Source organism: Nyctereutes procyonoides, unplaced genomic scaffold (genome assembly GCF_905146905.1).
Source record: "Nyctereutes procyonoides isolate TBG_1078 unplaced genomic scaffold, NYPRO_anot_genome, whole genome shotgun sequence".
In the NCBI taxonomy this organism is placed as follows: Eukaryota; Metazoa; Chordata; class Mammalia; order Carnivora; family Canidae; genus Nyctereutes; species Nyctereutes procyonoides.
This window is the reverse complement of record NW_026575033.1, coordinates 225,350-241,827: the sequence shown is the minus strand read 5'-3', so window position 1 is coordinate 241,827 and position 16,478 is coordinate 225,350. Positions and strand designations below refer to the sequence as shown.

The 16,478-nt window shown below is 40.3% G+C and overlaps 1 protein-coding gene across 4 annotated transcripts in view; it reads right to left on the bottom strand.

Moving 5' to 3' along the window:
- Window positions 1–16,478, bottom strand: part of CENPJ (centromere protein J) — a 49,507-nt gene that overhangs the window by 15,052 nt on the left and 17,977 nt on the right. For 3 of the 4 annotated variants that reach the window (XM_055317316.1, XM_055317315.1, XM_055317318.1), the window contains 4 exons: window positions 13,490–13,622; window positions 11,453–11,618; window positions 4,622–4,864; window positions 465–549 (listed from right to left, as the gene is read on the bottom strand). In XM_055317316.1, the coding sequence (XP_055173291.1) occupies window positions 465–549; window positions 4,622–4,864; window positions 11,453–11,618; window positions 13,490–13,622 (627 nt within the window). The remainder of the gene's footprint in view (window positions 1–464; window positions 550–4,621; window positions 4,865–11,452; window positions 11,619–13,489; window positions 13,623–16,478) is intronic. The other variant, XM_055317317.1, reaches the window with a different exon arrangement.

Sequence of the window (16,478 nt, the reverse complement as noted above, 5' to 3'; positions counted from 1 at the left end):
CTCTGGATATGTGTCTTAAAGAAACTCACATGACAGACATATTCTGCAGCGCTAATTATTCTACTGACAAACAGGAAAAACATGAAGTCCATCAACCTGAAAACTCAACTGTAGCAAATATACATAGAACCTGTACAACTATTAAAATCAATAAACTAAAAAAAATTTTTTAAATAAAATCAATAAACTAGAGTTTATATGCACTGATGTGGGTATCAAAATACTGAGAGAAAAAAACAAACTGTAGAGGGATACACAGAAACAATACTATATTGATTTATGTACATAGTGTAGCAAAAGAATGAAAAACAAGCAAAGGAATATTGTCAGGGTGTAAGTAAGTGGGGGAGCAGAATATGCAGGGGCTTCGTGATATTTACAATGTCTTATTTCTTAAATTGGGTGTAAATTCTCTGTTCTTTAAATTCCTGAAATATTTATAAAAAGATCATGCAACTTCTTACCTTGTGTCAGCAAATGATTTTTCTTGTATTTTTCTACCTGAGTTCCTGAAGAAATCTGACTCTTCTGTAATCGAACTGATGAATTCTACAGTATGAGATAATTTTGAATATAAAATTAGTGTTAGGCTACATATTAGTACAATGAATGAAACTAACACTCAGCTTGCAGTAAGAATGGTTTGTTTGTTCATTTATGTTGTTTTCATTTAACACTACAGGTCAGAGGGAACAAGATATTATTTAGAACTGAATTACACACACACACCCCACCTTTAAAAGAAACACAGCTGACCCTGAACAAACGTTGGTAAGGGGTACTGACAACCCCGCATTTGAAAATCCATGTATAACTTTGACTCCCCCCAAATTTGACAACTAATAGTCTACTGGTGTCTGGAAGCCTTACCAACATGAACAGCAGATTAATATATATCTTGTATGTCATGTATTATGTACTGTATCCTTACATTAAAGTAAATTAAGCAAAGAAAATGTTATTAAAATCTTAGGGAAGGGAAAATATATTTACGGGGCTGTATTGTATTTATTGAAAAAAATCTGCATACAAATGAACCCACCTGGTTCAAAGGTCAACTGTATATTCATTCTTCAAGTGAGGGCATAATAGACAACACAGTGAAACACTCTTCTGTGACTATTATCAGATTCGCCAGAGAAAAGGGCAGGAACTCAATACCACTAAACCCCTTTATCTCACCTCCTATGAACACCTAACCATCTTGCTCTCACTTTGAGCCCTAGCTCCTCACAAAGCCCTAGCCCTGTGGCTCCTCACCACAGCCTCTTCTGGGGACAGAACTTTCTCACCCTCAGCACTCACACCCCTAGGTTTAGGGTAGGGTAAAGGTCTTCCTTGCTCCCCATCACCACTTCCAACAAATCATTCTTCTCCCTAACCACCCCTGCCCCCAACTCTGTGTCTCATATCCATGACTCACCTACCATGAATCCCCTTGCCAGGAGGTAACTCCAGTGTTACCTTCTGTTTCCTGACCTACTCTTGTCTACCTCAGCCATGCATGCAAACTCTAGAACTAGTCATTATCAATTTATCTGCAATTATCAATAACTGCAAAAATCTCAATTTCAAAGCCCTCAGAGCCAGAATGTGAGGGCATTCCACAAAGTAATGAGCCAGGTTTATTCAAAAAGGCAATGCTATTTAATAAAATACTAAAGTAGTTAGGAGTAAGATGCCACGATTTCTGCAATTAGCCTCAAATGGTCCAGCAAAATACATATACACAAGTGGTCAAATATTAACAGTGTTTGAATCTAGGTGACTATGCAGATGTTCATATTATTCTTTCAAATTTCTCTATTTGGGGATGCTGTTATAATAAAACGTTTGGGGAAGACAGGTGAATTCCACTTTTTTCCGACTGCCGTATCCTATCCTTCCAGCTCATTCCTCTAACACCCTCACTCCACCAATGTGTACAGCCCACAAGGTCCTACAATTCACTGACCCATAGAGATTTTCTATGTCCCTCAAACCTCATAGCTTATGCCCTTCTCATGCAACTTAAAGCATGGTTCCCTGAAGTTGCTCTGGCTGCATATACTGTTGACTTCCATGCCCCTCACTCACTCAGTAGTATTCACCTGGATGACCATCTCTCTTCTAAAATACAACTCTCCACCACGCTACAACCAAAAAGCTGAACAAGAAAATAATACAAACAATTCTCACTTGAAGTGTATGATCTCTAACCTACGTTAGCCTCCACAGCAGCCCAGGAATCAGACTGCACTTCCCCAGTCCCTCTGCTTTCCACTCCTCTAAACCTCTATGTCACACTTTCTTTCCTCTCCTCAAACCTCCTACACTTCTCCCTCCTCACTCTGAGGATGACTGAGCTTCCTACTTCACTGACAATATTAAGGCATCAGGAGGGAACCTCCTACCAGTGGGCACCGCCCACTGAGCCCAGGGCCCACACATTAGATATTCTGCTACCAGGTATGTGCTGTCTGTCCTCCTGGCCAAGTCTTACCCCTCCCTTCACCCCTAAATCCACCGCCATTCATGAACACTGCTTCAGCCATTCTCCCACCTGCTCCTGCATCAGTATCTTGCTCTTTACTGAATCAATCCTACCAAGACAAAACACTGTTAATTTTCCCATTAAAACACACACACACACCCCTTTCCTTACAGCCACTACCCCATCTCTTTATATTTATTGCAAAACCTTTCCACCAGGCTGTTATACTGTCTAAAACTTCTCCTTGTTCTCTTTTATCCAGTTAGACTTTTATTTTCAACATAGCCCCATTTGGTAAATCTAATGACTAATTTTCAGCCCTTATCTGATTTAGCAGCAGCTTCTGACAACGCTGGTCACTCTCTCTTCCTAGAAGTCCTTTCTTTTCTTGACTCTCAGGACGCCACGCTGGCCTCCTCTACTCCATTCTCTCTGGTTATCTGTTCTTCTCATCCCTCACCTTCTCATGGTCTGGCTCAGTGTATGGATCTCTTCACCACCCACATTTTCAGCACTGGTGATCTTTGCCAGCCCAAAGCTTTACCACACCTCCCAATGACCCCCAAACTTCAAGCTCCAACTTGACTTCCTGATAGGTGTGTAACTGCCCAGTTAACATCTCCACCTTTTCAAACTTCTCCAGTTAACTTCTTCACAGGTATTTCAAACTTACCCTGTCTAAATCTGAGTTCTAATATCCATGCCCCCAGAAATACATGCTCTCTTCTCATGGTGCTTGTCAAATCTTATCCACTTCTCAGCCCTCCATGGCTGCTCTCCTAGTCTTGAGCCTCTGTTATCTCTGGTGTGAATTACTGCAACAGTCTCCTAACTGGTATTCCCAAGTATGTCTATACCCCTCCACTCCCAACCTGTGCAGTCTACAGTTGGCAGTTGACAAAGTAAACTTACTAAAACAAAAGATTAAGTCAACTCCAATCATAGTCCTCCAAGGGTTCCTATTCTCAGAGGAAACACCCAAGGGCTCACAGGAATCAATGAAGGCCTGGTGAACTCTGCACCCACTTCCCTCCGTCACATCTCTGATCACATCCCCTACCATTCTCCCCACTTATTCTGCTCCAGTTCCACCAGCCTCAGACCATGCTCATACTCAGGCCCACGAAGCAGAGAGACTCCAGGCCTCGGGTTCCTCTGATGGCTCTGCTCTCTCCCAGATTTGTACCCCTATTCGGGCCATTATTCAAACGCCACTTTCTAGGTAAGATTTTCTTTGGCCATCTTGTCTAAAATAGCAACACCCCTCACCCCAACAGTTATTGTCCCCCTTCCTTGCTTTTTTCTCCTTGGTTCTTGTCACTATGTCACACACCATAATTTTATTATCTGTCTTATTTATAAGACCTCCCACTGCTAGAATATAAATTTCAAGAGGGCAAGGAAGTTTATCTGTTTTGTTAATTGCTTTATCCCCGGTGCATGAAAGTGTCTGGCACATCAAAATCATAATTATAGATGAATGAAAGACCAATTACTCAATTCAAAAGGATCATATGCATGTGACTCTGCAAGAAAAAAAAAAAAACTTCACTTGGCCTGTTATTTATTTATTTATTTATTTATTTATTTATTTATTTTTTATTTATGATAGTCACAGAGAGAGAGAGGCAGAGACATAGGCAGAGGGAGAAGCAGGCTCCATGCACCGGGAGCCCGATATGGGATTCGATCCCGGGTCTCCAGGATCGCGCCCTGAGCCAAAGGCAGGCGCCAAACCACTGCGCCACCCAGGGATCCCCACTTGGCCTGTTTTAACTAAGATTATCTGCCCATTGTGCTGTAATTCTTTAAAAGAATTCTAAAAATGAATTTGAAAACTACATAACAATGCTCAAAAGAATTTTTCAATTATGGTAAAAAAACACATAAAATTCACCATGTTAACTGCTGTTAAGTGTACTGTTCAGTGGCATTAAGCACATCCTCACTGCTGTGCAGCCCTCGTATCCATCCATCACTAGCACTAATTCCTCTTGCAAAACTGAAACTTTGTCCCCATTAAACCACAACTCCCCATTTCTCCCCCCGCCCAGCCCTGGCAATCATCCTCTACTTTTTGGCTCTATAAATTTGAGCACTCAAATATTTAACATCTCCCTGCCTTGACGAAGCCAGCTCCAAACCTACCATGGACCCATCTTTTTTTGTGGCAGTCACACAGGGACCCGTCCTGATGCTGCTCTCAGTAGCTTCTGCTTTCTTCCATGCATCTAGTCGGAATCTTTCCATCACTTTTATTTCTTCCCTGAGGTCTGTGTTCTCTCTGACCAACATTTCTATCTGGCTTCTAAGACGGCCATGTGTACTTGACCATTTTGCTTCCTTTCTTTTCAAATCTTCCTGTAAATCTGCTATCTGCTGTTTCAAAGCCTCTCGAAAAAAAAAAATTACTAGGATTAAAACAATGCACTAGAAGAAAGAGACACAGCAACAAAACAGAAGTGCTGCCCTAGCATAGACAGCAGAAAAGGGAAGGCTTGGTCAATCACATTTCAAAAATATGAAGTTTTTCATGAAAGGGATTAAGGGTTCAGGTTAGAGCTTCACCTTATACCATTAACAAAACTGATTCCGCTTAGGAGTTCATTGCAATAACACTGCCATGAGGTAATAAAGGTCTATACTAAACTATTAATTGAAATAGAAAAATGGAAGATTATCTGGTAAAGAAAAAATTAATAGGAATTCATGACTATTTTAAGGAAGCGTGAAGATAAAGGGATGAATAAAAGATTCGAAGTCAAAACCATCAGTCCTGAAAACAGTTTCTACTTGGAATTCATGAGAAGAAACAGGTTTTAAGAAAATGCTTTGTTTCAGATGTACTAAATGACATAGGCGAAGAAACTCCTGGAAATGTCTAGAAGCAATTTGCAATTATACAAACAAATATCAAAATTAATGTCCGAACTAAGGAAAATTTAGTCACCTACACAGCTTATGTGGATATAAGATATGGGGAGTGCCTGAGAGCTGAGGCAGAGAGCAAGGGTGGAAACAAGACCTAACTGCCCACCACCTGAGAACTTACCTGATGTGAGCCTAAAGGTAGTGAGGAGCCCTAGGCAGCTCATTAATATGCATGTAGAACTTGATGTCTATCCATTCTCATGTAAGCCTCATGACTGCCAACAAAGCAACCACGTGACAGGAAGAGACTAGGGCTCAAAGGATCTCCCCCTTGGGGAGTGGTCATATCACAGGAAGCATGGACTCTAGGTTTGGGTGAGATTAAGGCTCAAACCTCAGTTCTTTCTTAAAAGCTCTTGAAACAAGGTCATTGACCTCCCAAAACATAAGCCTCCCTATATGTGTAAAAGTGTGGAGTATAACCAATAAATGAGCAATTTCTAACTGGTAAGCATTGTTATCACATGGACAAAAAGACTTATTAATACTAAAATCATAACACAAAGTCTAAACAGGTTAAGAATTCAAAGGCAAATAAGCCAAACATAGAAAGACAAATACTGTATGGTATCACTTGTATGTGGAATCTTAGAGAAAAAAAGAAAAAAGCCTATTTCATAAAAACAATAGAATGGTGGCTGCTAAGGGCTGGGGGAAAGGGAAATGGGGAGATGAAAGTCAAACAAAGAGTACAAGCCTTCAGTTATATGACGAATATGTTCTGAGGAGCAGCATACAATAGGGAGACTATAGTAATAATACGGTGATATGCACTGAGAGCAGATGTTGTTCCTGAGAGCATATTCTTAAGCATTCTCAGCACACATACCCACACAAAGAGTTAACTAGGTAAGGTGAGGGGTGTGTTATCATCTTGATCTTGCTAATCATTCCACAAGGTATATGTATATAAAATCATCACACTGTACATTTAAATATATATGCTTATATTTTTCAATTATTCCTCAATAACGTTAAAAAATGATTAATATTTATAAAACATCTACCATCAGGTACTGTTCTGGGTCCTTGCAATACAAAGAACAAAACAAAGATTGCAGGGAGAGCTGTGTTGAAGGTGATAGGGCCTAGGGAAGAAAAGGCAGGTAGCCAGGAGAAAGCAGTGCTGCAGGGAAGGACAGGTATGCAGGGAAGGGAAGCTGCGCAGTACGCAATGAACCACATGGTTGTTCGGGGGAAGAACACTCCCAGAAGCACCAGCAAATACACCAGGGAGGAGTGGTCCTGGCACGGTCACAGAACAGCAAGCAGGCCAGTGAGCTGGGGCAGAATGAATGACACAGAGGAGGAGAAGACGGTGTGAAAAAGGTGAAAGAACACCGAATCATCTAGGAACTTGAGGCCACTGTAAGGATTGAGGCTCTTATTATAAGAAAAAAGTAGTCATTAAAGGGGCCATGGGCAGAGAGGGGACAAGACCCAGCACCTTTCCAGAAGAATCACTGGCTGTTACATGGAAAACAACCCATGGAAAAGACAGGGTGGGAGCAGAGGCTATCTGGACAGTCCTTTAACTCAGAGATGGCAACTCAAGACTGGGTACATTTTCTGACAGAAGAGCATGCAGTATAAGAGAAAGAGAAGAGAACAATCCTTGTTTCTGGCCTGAGCACACGCAAGGTCAGGGATGCTGCCACCTGAGATGGAGAAGGCTGGGAAGGGAAATGCAGAAGTTCACCTGGAGACATGTGTAGCTAGTCAGACAAAGCAGACTAGCACATTGAGCAGGTCCAGGCCAGGATTTAAATTTGGGAGTCTTTAGCATATAAATCCTAACTGAAGGCATGAAACTAGAGGAGCTCATCAAGGGAAGACAGATGCTCCTTTCTGCTGGGAACCTTCACCATTTGGTTAAAGAGGAGGAAAAAGTGAAAGAGGACGAGGTAAGGCACTAGCCAAATAAGGGGAAAACCCAGAGGTATCCTGGGAGTCAAATGAACAAAGGCTCTGATGAGGAGTCATGTGTGCTGACAGCCAAGTCACATGAGGACTGAGTGGCTACTGCGCGACCATCAGGAAGAAGGTGGTGACCACAACAAGAGCAGTTTTGGAGCAGTGGTGTGTACAGAAGTAGAAAGAGACACCACTTTCAAGGAGTTTTGCTATGAAGAAACAGGGTTGTGGCTGAGGGAGTATGGAGGCAAGAGAGATTTTAAAAAGTAACAGCCAGTGTGTACACTGACGGCAAGATTCAGTAGAGTGGAAAATGGATGCTGTTAGAGAAACAAGAAATGCTGGAGTAGGGCCATAGATGGTACCAGGAGACCTGGTATATAAGCAGAAGAGTCTCATAAGGAACGGAGGCAGAGCACACAGGCTCGGACACCAGGGCAGCATCACCGGTTGGATCAAGGGGACGTTCTCAGCTGTGTAGAGTAGGGTCTTTCTTCAGAGGGAAGTGAGGCCACACGTGGGAAGTTTGAGAAGGCAGGGGAGTGAAATGGAATTGAAGAGTGGGAGAGAAGAGAGCATGGAAACAACACAGGCCCATTCGTGGTTTGTGCTTGTGACTTTTAAAATGGACCTGTTAAAAAATAAAATAAAATAAAATGGCTTTGTTCTCCATTAAATGTTTCTTCCCATTAAATGTTATGGGCACAAAGATAAAGTAGGCAAGAAAAGCCAGTCTTGCCAACAAAATATGACTTGAGAAAAGGGAGTAAAGAATGTATTTATAGAAATGATTAGAGCAACTGATACTAGGATTTAGAACATAAGAGGGTGAGGAAAATAAATGAACTGGAAAGTCCTAATGGGACTGAAAGATTAGAGTAATAGAGGGAATGGAAAATATTAATAATACCTGGTCACAATGGGCTAATTAAAAAATAGGATTTAAAATAACAACTAGAATATGTGTGACAATTTTTTTCTTTGAATTCTATAAAACTTTTTGATTTGCATAAATACATAAATAAGTAAATAAAGTAACAGAGTTTTTAAGTTTTATTTTTTATTTATTTTATTTTTTTATTTATTTATGATAGTCACAGAAAGAGAGAGAGAGGCAGAGACACAGGCAGAGGGAGAAGCAGGCTCCACGCACCGGGAGCCTGACGTGGGACTCGATCCCGGGTCTCCAGGATCGCGCCCTGGGCCAAAGGCAGGCGCTAAACCGCTGCGCCACCCAGGGATCCCGAGTTTTTAAGTTTTAATATCTGGGAGATAAGAGGTCTTCTAGTCCTAAAGCATGGGGATGGGAATCCTCAAAATCCATTTATCTGTATTCTTTATCCTCTTCTTTATCTATTTATCTGTCGATGGACATCTGGGCTCTTTCCATATTTTGGCTATTATGGACATTCCTGCCACAAGTACTGTGGTGCATGTACCCTTTCGAATCACTATGTTTGTATCCTTTGAATAAATACCTAGCAGTGCAACTGCTGGGTGATAGGGTAGCTCTCCTTTTAACTTCTTGAGGAACCTCCATACTGTTCTCCAGAGTGGCTGCATCAGCTTGCATTCCCACCAACAGTGTAAGAGGGTCCCCTTTCTCTGCATCCTCGCCAACATCTGTTGTTTCCTGATGTGATAATTTTAGCCATTCTGACTGCTGTGAGGTGGCATCCCATTGTGGTTTTGATTTGTATTTCCCTGATGCCGAGGAATATGGACCATTCTTTCATGTGTCTGTTGACCATTTGTATAAAGACAAGCTTATTGATGCAGATTGCCACTACAAGACTAGTAAATCAGACCAATAACCAAAAAAGAAAAGTAACTGTTAGAGAAAAACAACATACAGATGTAGAGCTGGGAAAGAAAGAGTGAGCAAGTGCTCTAAGGGAAGAATATGAGATTTTGAAAGAGGAAGGAACATGATTATGAAGGGTCCTACATGGCATGCTAAGGAGTTTGCATTTTATCTAGGAAGAAAGTCAACTGAAGGATTTTAAGCAGAAGAACATCAGATTTCATGTGGAAAGATCACTTTGACAGCAAGGGGAGGACAGAGTGGGGAGGAAAGGAAGAAAGACAGAAACTGAGGCTGACTGACTACACAGAAGAGAAACACAGGTGGGACATGAGAGTTGAGAGGAAGAGAAAGAGTCAGGACAACAGGGAATCCCTGGGTGGCTCAGCGGTTTAGTGCCTGCCTTTGGCCCAGGGTGCGATTCTGGAGTCCCGGGATCGAGTCCCACGTCAGGCTCCCAGCATGGAGCCTGCTTCTCCCTCCACCTGTGTCTCTGCCTCTCTCTCTCTCTCTCTATGTCTGTCATAAATAAATAAATCTTTAAAAAAAAAAAGAGTCAGGACAACAAAGATATGCAGAAGATAAAGTCAAAAGAAGTTATTATTGATGGAATTCAAAGGTGGAAGAGATCTCTTTTTATCCCAAGTGTGAATGTGTAAAAAGTCAGAAGGAAAGGCAGATTTAGTAGCAAGAGGATAAGGTAAGTCTGAAACATCCAAACAGAGCTAAGCAGCTCATTACATAGCACCTCATAGATCCTGGACCCTCAAATATTTTCTGAATGAAGAAACAAATACACAGGTCAGTAAATGCAGAGATCTGACTGACCCTCAGTATGTAAATGATCAATGAAAACTCACTGTATGAAAATTAGAAGTTACTTGATTAAGAAAGAAAAATCAGTGTGAACTTATGACTTCAAAGACATCCCCCCTTCCCCAGCAGTGACACTACGATAGGCACCAAGAGCAAGGACACCACTGTGGCTGACCGCCAGTCCTCAGATAACGCCCTAGTAGTAAGATAAGAAATACGGCTCCTTGGACAATGGCTGATTTCAGATCAGGGGTAAGCTGAAGAAAAACAAAAAGCAAAAAACCAGATGGTCTGAAATAACCACTAGTGAGAGAAAGCAGGAATAATCTCAGACTTCTAAGGGCAATGGCAAAGCTGAAGGACAAGGAAGCTGATGTACCTACAGGGCTCCCACAGGCCAAGCTGGGGCCACTTGATTATCAAAAAGGAAAATTTGTAATTAATTAGAATAACTTGAGTCTATGAAAAGCTGTAAATCAATAATGATGAATGTAAATCCCAGGAAGACAGAAATGTCTTCATCAATAATTCCACAGTGGTTGTCATAAAGGTTCTCAAATATATGGGTTGAAGGAATGAACACCCAAAAGAAAATAATATATGTTTTTTTAAAAATTTTATTTGACAGAGAGAGAGAGAGAGAGAATGAGAGAAAGAGAGAGAACAAGCAGGGGAAGCAGCAGGCAGAGGGAGAGGAAGAAGTAGGCTCCCTGCAGAGCAGGAAGCCCCATGAAGGGCTTGGTCCCAAGACCTTAAGAACATGACCTGAGCTGAAGGCAGACATTTCACCAACTGAGCCACCCAGGCGCCCCTGCAGTAATTATTTTTAACTACTACATTCCTCTGATTATGTCCATTCTAACTTTGAAATGAAAAGGACTGATTATTTGGCCTATCAGTTAATAAGTTTTGGAATTAAACACCTAGTCAGTATAGGAGCCTTAGATTTGTATAAATGAATAGAAGTAACAGTATTTGGTATAAGGAATGTCAAACTGATCAACACAACATGGTTGTGTGTTTTGGTTTCCAACTCTTAGCTTATTAATTCATCCATGGTACTACTGTAGTCTTTTTTGGGATGGGGGGGCAGACTTTAGTAACAAAAGAACTGATATATTTTACTCTCTCAAAGTCAGACTACAAAAAATGTTCTTTGTGCAGTGTCTCAGATTCCTTATCGAGTCAATGGATGATTAATAAAATGATACCCAGGGGCACCTGGTAGCTCAGCTGGTTAAGCATCTGACTCTGAATTTCAGCTCAGGTTATATTCTCAGGGTCCTGAAATCAAGTTCTACGGCAGGCTCCACACTCAGCAGGGAGTCTCCTTAAGGAATCTCTTTCTCACTCACTGCCCCTCCCCCAGCTCTCTCTCTAATAAATAAATAAATCTTTTAAACAAATTTTTAAATTGACACCCAATTTCTCTTTGACACATCATATAACTGAGATTCTTACAAGACTGTCATCCTTACCAACTTACGTAAGTATAACATAAAGAACTGGCATACCTGTATTTCTTCACGTTCTTTTTTATCTGGAAAAGTTCTTGCAACTGTAGTATACTTTTCAAAAACTTTGCGTTCCTTTTGTAGCTTCCTCGTTTCCTCCTTTTTAAACTCTTCTATTCGAGCCAATTCTTTTGCTTTCTGTTGTTCAAAGTCTGTAATTTCTTTCCTAAAATGACCAAACCATGTTATTAAAGGGACGATCTTAATGGTGTAATCCACATGTGGTACAAAATGAAACACTAGTGACTGCCTGGGATGGAGGAGCTGCTGGTCTTGGTGAATCCAGCTTCAAGCCATAGTACTGAAGTAACTCAGTTAACTCCATTAAGCATTCCTCCAACAAATATTCACTGAGCACCTATTATGAATCATGCACTACCCTGGGTACTGGAGAAACCACAGAGAAAAAAATCAACATCCTTACTTCCATGGAGCTTCTCATTCTAATGGAAGAGACAAACAATAACAAGATAAATAAAATACATGGCACAGGGCAACCCCAGTGGCTCAGCGATTTGGCGCCACCTTCAGCCGGGGGAATGATCCCGGAGACCGAGGATCAAATCCCACATTGGGCTCCCTGCGTGGGGCCTGCTCCTCCCTCTGCCTGTGTCTCTCTCTCCCTCTCTCTCTGTGTGTGTGTGTGTGTGTGTGTCTCATGAATAATAAAATATTTTTAAAAAAATAAAAATAAAAATAAAATACATGGCACATTCAAAGTGTTAATGAGAAAAATAATGTAAGGAATGAGGGTAGAAAATATCATGGAAATTAAAATTATGGATGGAGTCATCTTGCTGAGATAATATTTTAAGTAAAATCTGAACAAACTAAGAGAACAGCATTAAGGATATCGGGACAAAACAGCTCCAGAGGAGGGAACACTACATGCAAAAGCCCTGAGGTAGGAATATGGCTGTTGTGGTCAAAGATCAGCCAGGAGGGCAGGGTGGCTAAAATCTGAGAGAAAATATAAGATAGAAAGGTAGAAAAAGGTATCAAAAAACAAATAAAACAGAGGGCCAAATGTTGATCAGAGGAACTATCATAACCCAGGTGCATGCTGATGCTCTTAAGAGCATAGGAAAAGTGACATCATCAAGATGGTAAAATAGTTCACCAGCCCATATCTCCTTACACAAACAACAACCTGACAGCCACACACAGATTAAAGTACTTTCGTGGGATCTCTACCATCCACGAAGGCAGATGAGAAATCCTAGGCTCACCTGCCAAAGGACCCAGGAGGAACCACACCCATCTGTCCCTGGTAAGGGACCTCATGACCTCAGTCATGACTATGAAATCTGAAACAGCCCTGTACCCTACTGTTTTAAGCCACGTAGTTTGTGTGTACAATTGATCCTTGAACAACATGGGTTTGAATTGCATGGATCCACTTATACACAAATTTTTACCAGTACAGTACTGTAAATGTATTTTCTCTTCCTTACAACTTTCTTAACATTTTCTTTACTTTATTGTAATACATGTATAACACATGTAACAAACCATGTGTTTTTTTTTTTTTTTTTCAAACCATGTGTTAATCAGCTGTTCTCAGTAAGGCTTCCAGGCAACAGTACAGTATTAGTATTATTAATTTTTAGGGAGTCAAAATATATGTGGATTTTTGGCTGTACAGGGGGATAGAGCCCTCAACCCCCACACTGTTCAAGAATCAACTGTACTTTGTTGCAGTAGCCCTAGAAAATTAATGCACCGGCAAAGGTAGCACTTGAATTCACAGCTTCAAAATGCTTTTCAAAATTCAATGTACAATGTCCTCATTAAGAGAATTCCCCTTTTAACATTTCTGACTACACTGGGTCATTTTAACTAAAAAATTTTTATGTGGTTGAGATTTAAAAAAAAAAAAAAAAAGATTTCAAAAACAAAAAAAAAGATTTCACTTCCTTTTCCTTTACAGAAGGAAAAATTGGATTGACAAAAATTACTTGAAATATTTTATATATATATAATCTTAAAGAAACTGAATCATTATATTTTTTCCCCAACTTATAGAAGCAAACTTACCTAAGGTTTTCCAAAGCACTTTCTCGTTCAATGCGAAGTTTAGCTAAAGATGTGTTCTCAGCTTTAAATTTTTCTATTTCTGTTTCCAATTCAATAATTTTTTCTCTCAATACTTGAGATCGAGGACTGTCACCTATAAAATAGACCACATTATATTGAATTTCACAAAAGGTCTTCAGCAGCAAAAACATTAGCTAGTTATTAACAGTAAGAGCCAAAAATATTGTAAACATCAGTACTATTAAAATGCATGGGAAACAATGTTTCTAATAACAACAACAAAAATTATTTTGGCCTAACTTTCCAGAAGAAACCAATCTAAGGGCATTATTTAACCTCAAGAGTATCAGTCTGACAATGAATTAACATCACACATAAAAGGAATTCAAATACTTAAAAAAAAAAAAAAACGAATACATATATTTTTTGTCTTTTTGATAACAGCCAATATTGAAAACTTTATATGGTGATATATAGTAACTAGACTTTTCATGGGATCATTTTGTAATGTATAAAAATATTGAATCATTATGATGTACACCTGAAACTAACAGGATGTTATATATCAATTATACTTCCATTTACGTATGCCTGGCTCAGTTGGTTAAACGACTGACTCTTGGTTTCAGTTCAGGTATGATCTCACGTTCCTGAGATGGAACTATGTGTTGGGCTCTGAGCTCAGCAGGGAGTCAGTCTGCTTCTTTCTCTTCCCCTCTTCCCCCCTTCCCTACCCCAGCTCCCATGCTCTTTCCCTTTCTTTCAATTATAAATAAATAGGGATGCTTGGGTGGCTCAGTCAGTTGAATGACCGACTCTTGATTCCTCAGGTCATGATCTTGAGATCCTGGGATCAAGCCCCATGTCAGGCTCCCCACCCTGCAAGGAGTCTGCTAAAGGATTCTCCCTCTCTCTCTGCCCCTCTCCATTCACACATGGTCTCTCCCTCTCCAAAAAAAATAAATGTCTTTAAAAAGAAATTTTTTAAAAATGAATAAATATATACACATATATGAATAGCTTAAGAATATGAATAAGTAATTCACAAGACAGCTAAAGCACTAACCAACACCAAAATCAAAGCTTACCCCCAATAGTCACAAAAGTACAAAATAAGACTTTTTCCATACCAAATTTCCTACTGAAAGAGTAAATAGCCGATACTTGTCCTTCCACTACCCTTTTGAAAAACTTATTTTTGCACAAAACTATGCATTGTACTGTTATTCCTAATAGTAAAAAATAACAAGTATCCAACATTAAGGAAATTACTGAATAAAATAATGTGTTCATATAATGTTCTGCATCCATTTTTAAAATACAAAGTTTTTTTTTTTTATTAATTTTTATTTATTTATGATAGTCACAGAGAGAGAGAGAGAGAGAGGCAGAGACACAGGCAGAGGGAGAAGCAGGCTCCATGCACCGGGAGCCCGACGTGGGATTCGATCCCGGGTCTCCAGGATCACGCCCTGGGCCAAAGGCAGGCGCCAAACCGCTGCGCCACCCAGGGATCCCAAAATACACAAAGTTTTAAAGACAACGTATATTATACACTTGGTCAAAAAAGAAAGGTAAGTATTTTTTTAAGATTTTATTTATTTATTTATTTGAGAGAGAGAATGAGCAGGAAGAGTGGCAGAGGGAGAAGCAGACTCCCCACTGAGCAGAGAGCCCAATGCAGGGATTAATCCCAGGACGCTGGGATCATGACCTCAGCCTAAGGCAGATGCTTAACCAACTAAGCCATCCAGGTGCCCCAGATAAGGTAAGTTTTAACAAATACCTGTACCATATTAAAAATACATGGGAAAAATGACTAGAAGGAAATATCTCAAAATGATATCACATCAACTTTGGATAGTTGTAAACACTTTTTATTCTATAAGCTTCCAAACTTTCTGCAAAAAGAACTATTTTTAAAATCAGAGTATTAGCTTAAGCTATAATTTGTATTTTAAAGCACTTATGCCTTCCTAGGCATTCAGAGTTTATAATATGATATAATGGAAAGGAGTTTTTCAACATGAGTTTTAAAAGCCCATCATCAGGGGCAGCCCAGGTGGCTCATCAGTTTAGCACCGCCTTCAGCTCAGGGCCTGATCCTGGAGACCTGGGATCGAGTCCCATGTCGGGCTCCCTGCGTGGGGCCTGCTTCTCCCTCTGCCTGTGTCTCTGCCTTTCTCTCTCGCTCTCTCTCATGAATAAATAAATAAATTCTTTAAAAAAAAATGCCCATCAGGGATGCCTGGGTGTCTCAGTGGTTGAGGGTCTGCCTTTGGCTCAGGTCATGATCTCAGGGTCTGAGTTTGAAACCTGTGTTGGGTTCTACACTCAACAGGAAGTCTGCTTCTCCCTCTCCCTGCATCCCTCATCTCCCCTCCTCCCCATCCTTGTCATATGCTCTCTCAAATAAATGAAATGAATAAAATCTTTTTAAAAAAAGGTGAAGAATGGTATATAAAAAAAAGTGTTTTCATTTGTATAGAAAGATTATATACCCATCCCCCCCGTATATGCTTTCATATGCACAGAATCTTTCTAGAATACACAAATGAAATGGGAATGTAAGTTCCTCTAGGAAAGGGAACTAGGAGTCCATGTCCAGGGAAGAAAGGACACTTCAATTTCACTGTGTTTCTTCTTGGTCCTATTTAGCATGTCAGTGCATGAGGTATCAAAAAAATTAAGTAAAAACATAGTCATTTTAAAAAGTGCACACACAAAAGTTCACCGTAACACAAACCATAAATTGGGTACTCTCTGGTTATAAAAGTATTATCTCACTTTACAATAAATTAATTAATTCTAAAGCCTTAAGAGGGGCACCTGGGTGGCTCAGTGGTTGACCATCTGCCTTTGGCTCAGGTTGTGATCCCAGGGTCCTGGGATCGAGGCCCACATCAGGCTCCCTACAGGGAGTCTGCTTCTCCCTCTGCCTATGTCTGCCTCTCTCTGTGTCTCTCGTGAATAATAAATAAGATTTTTA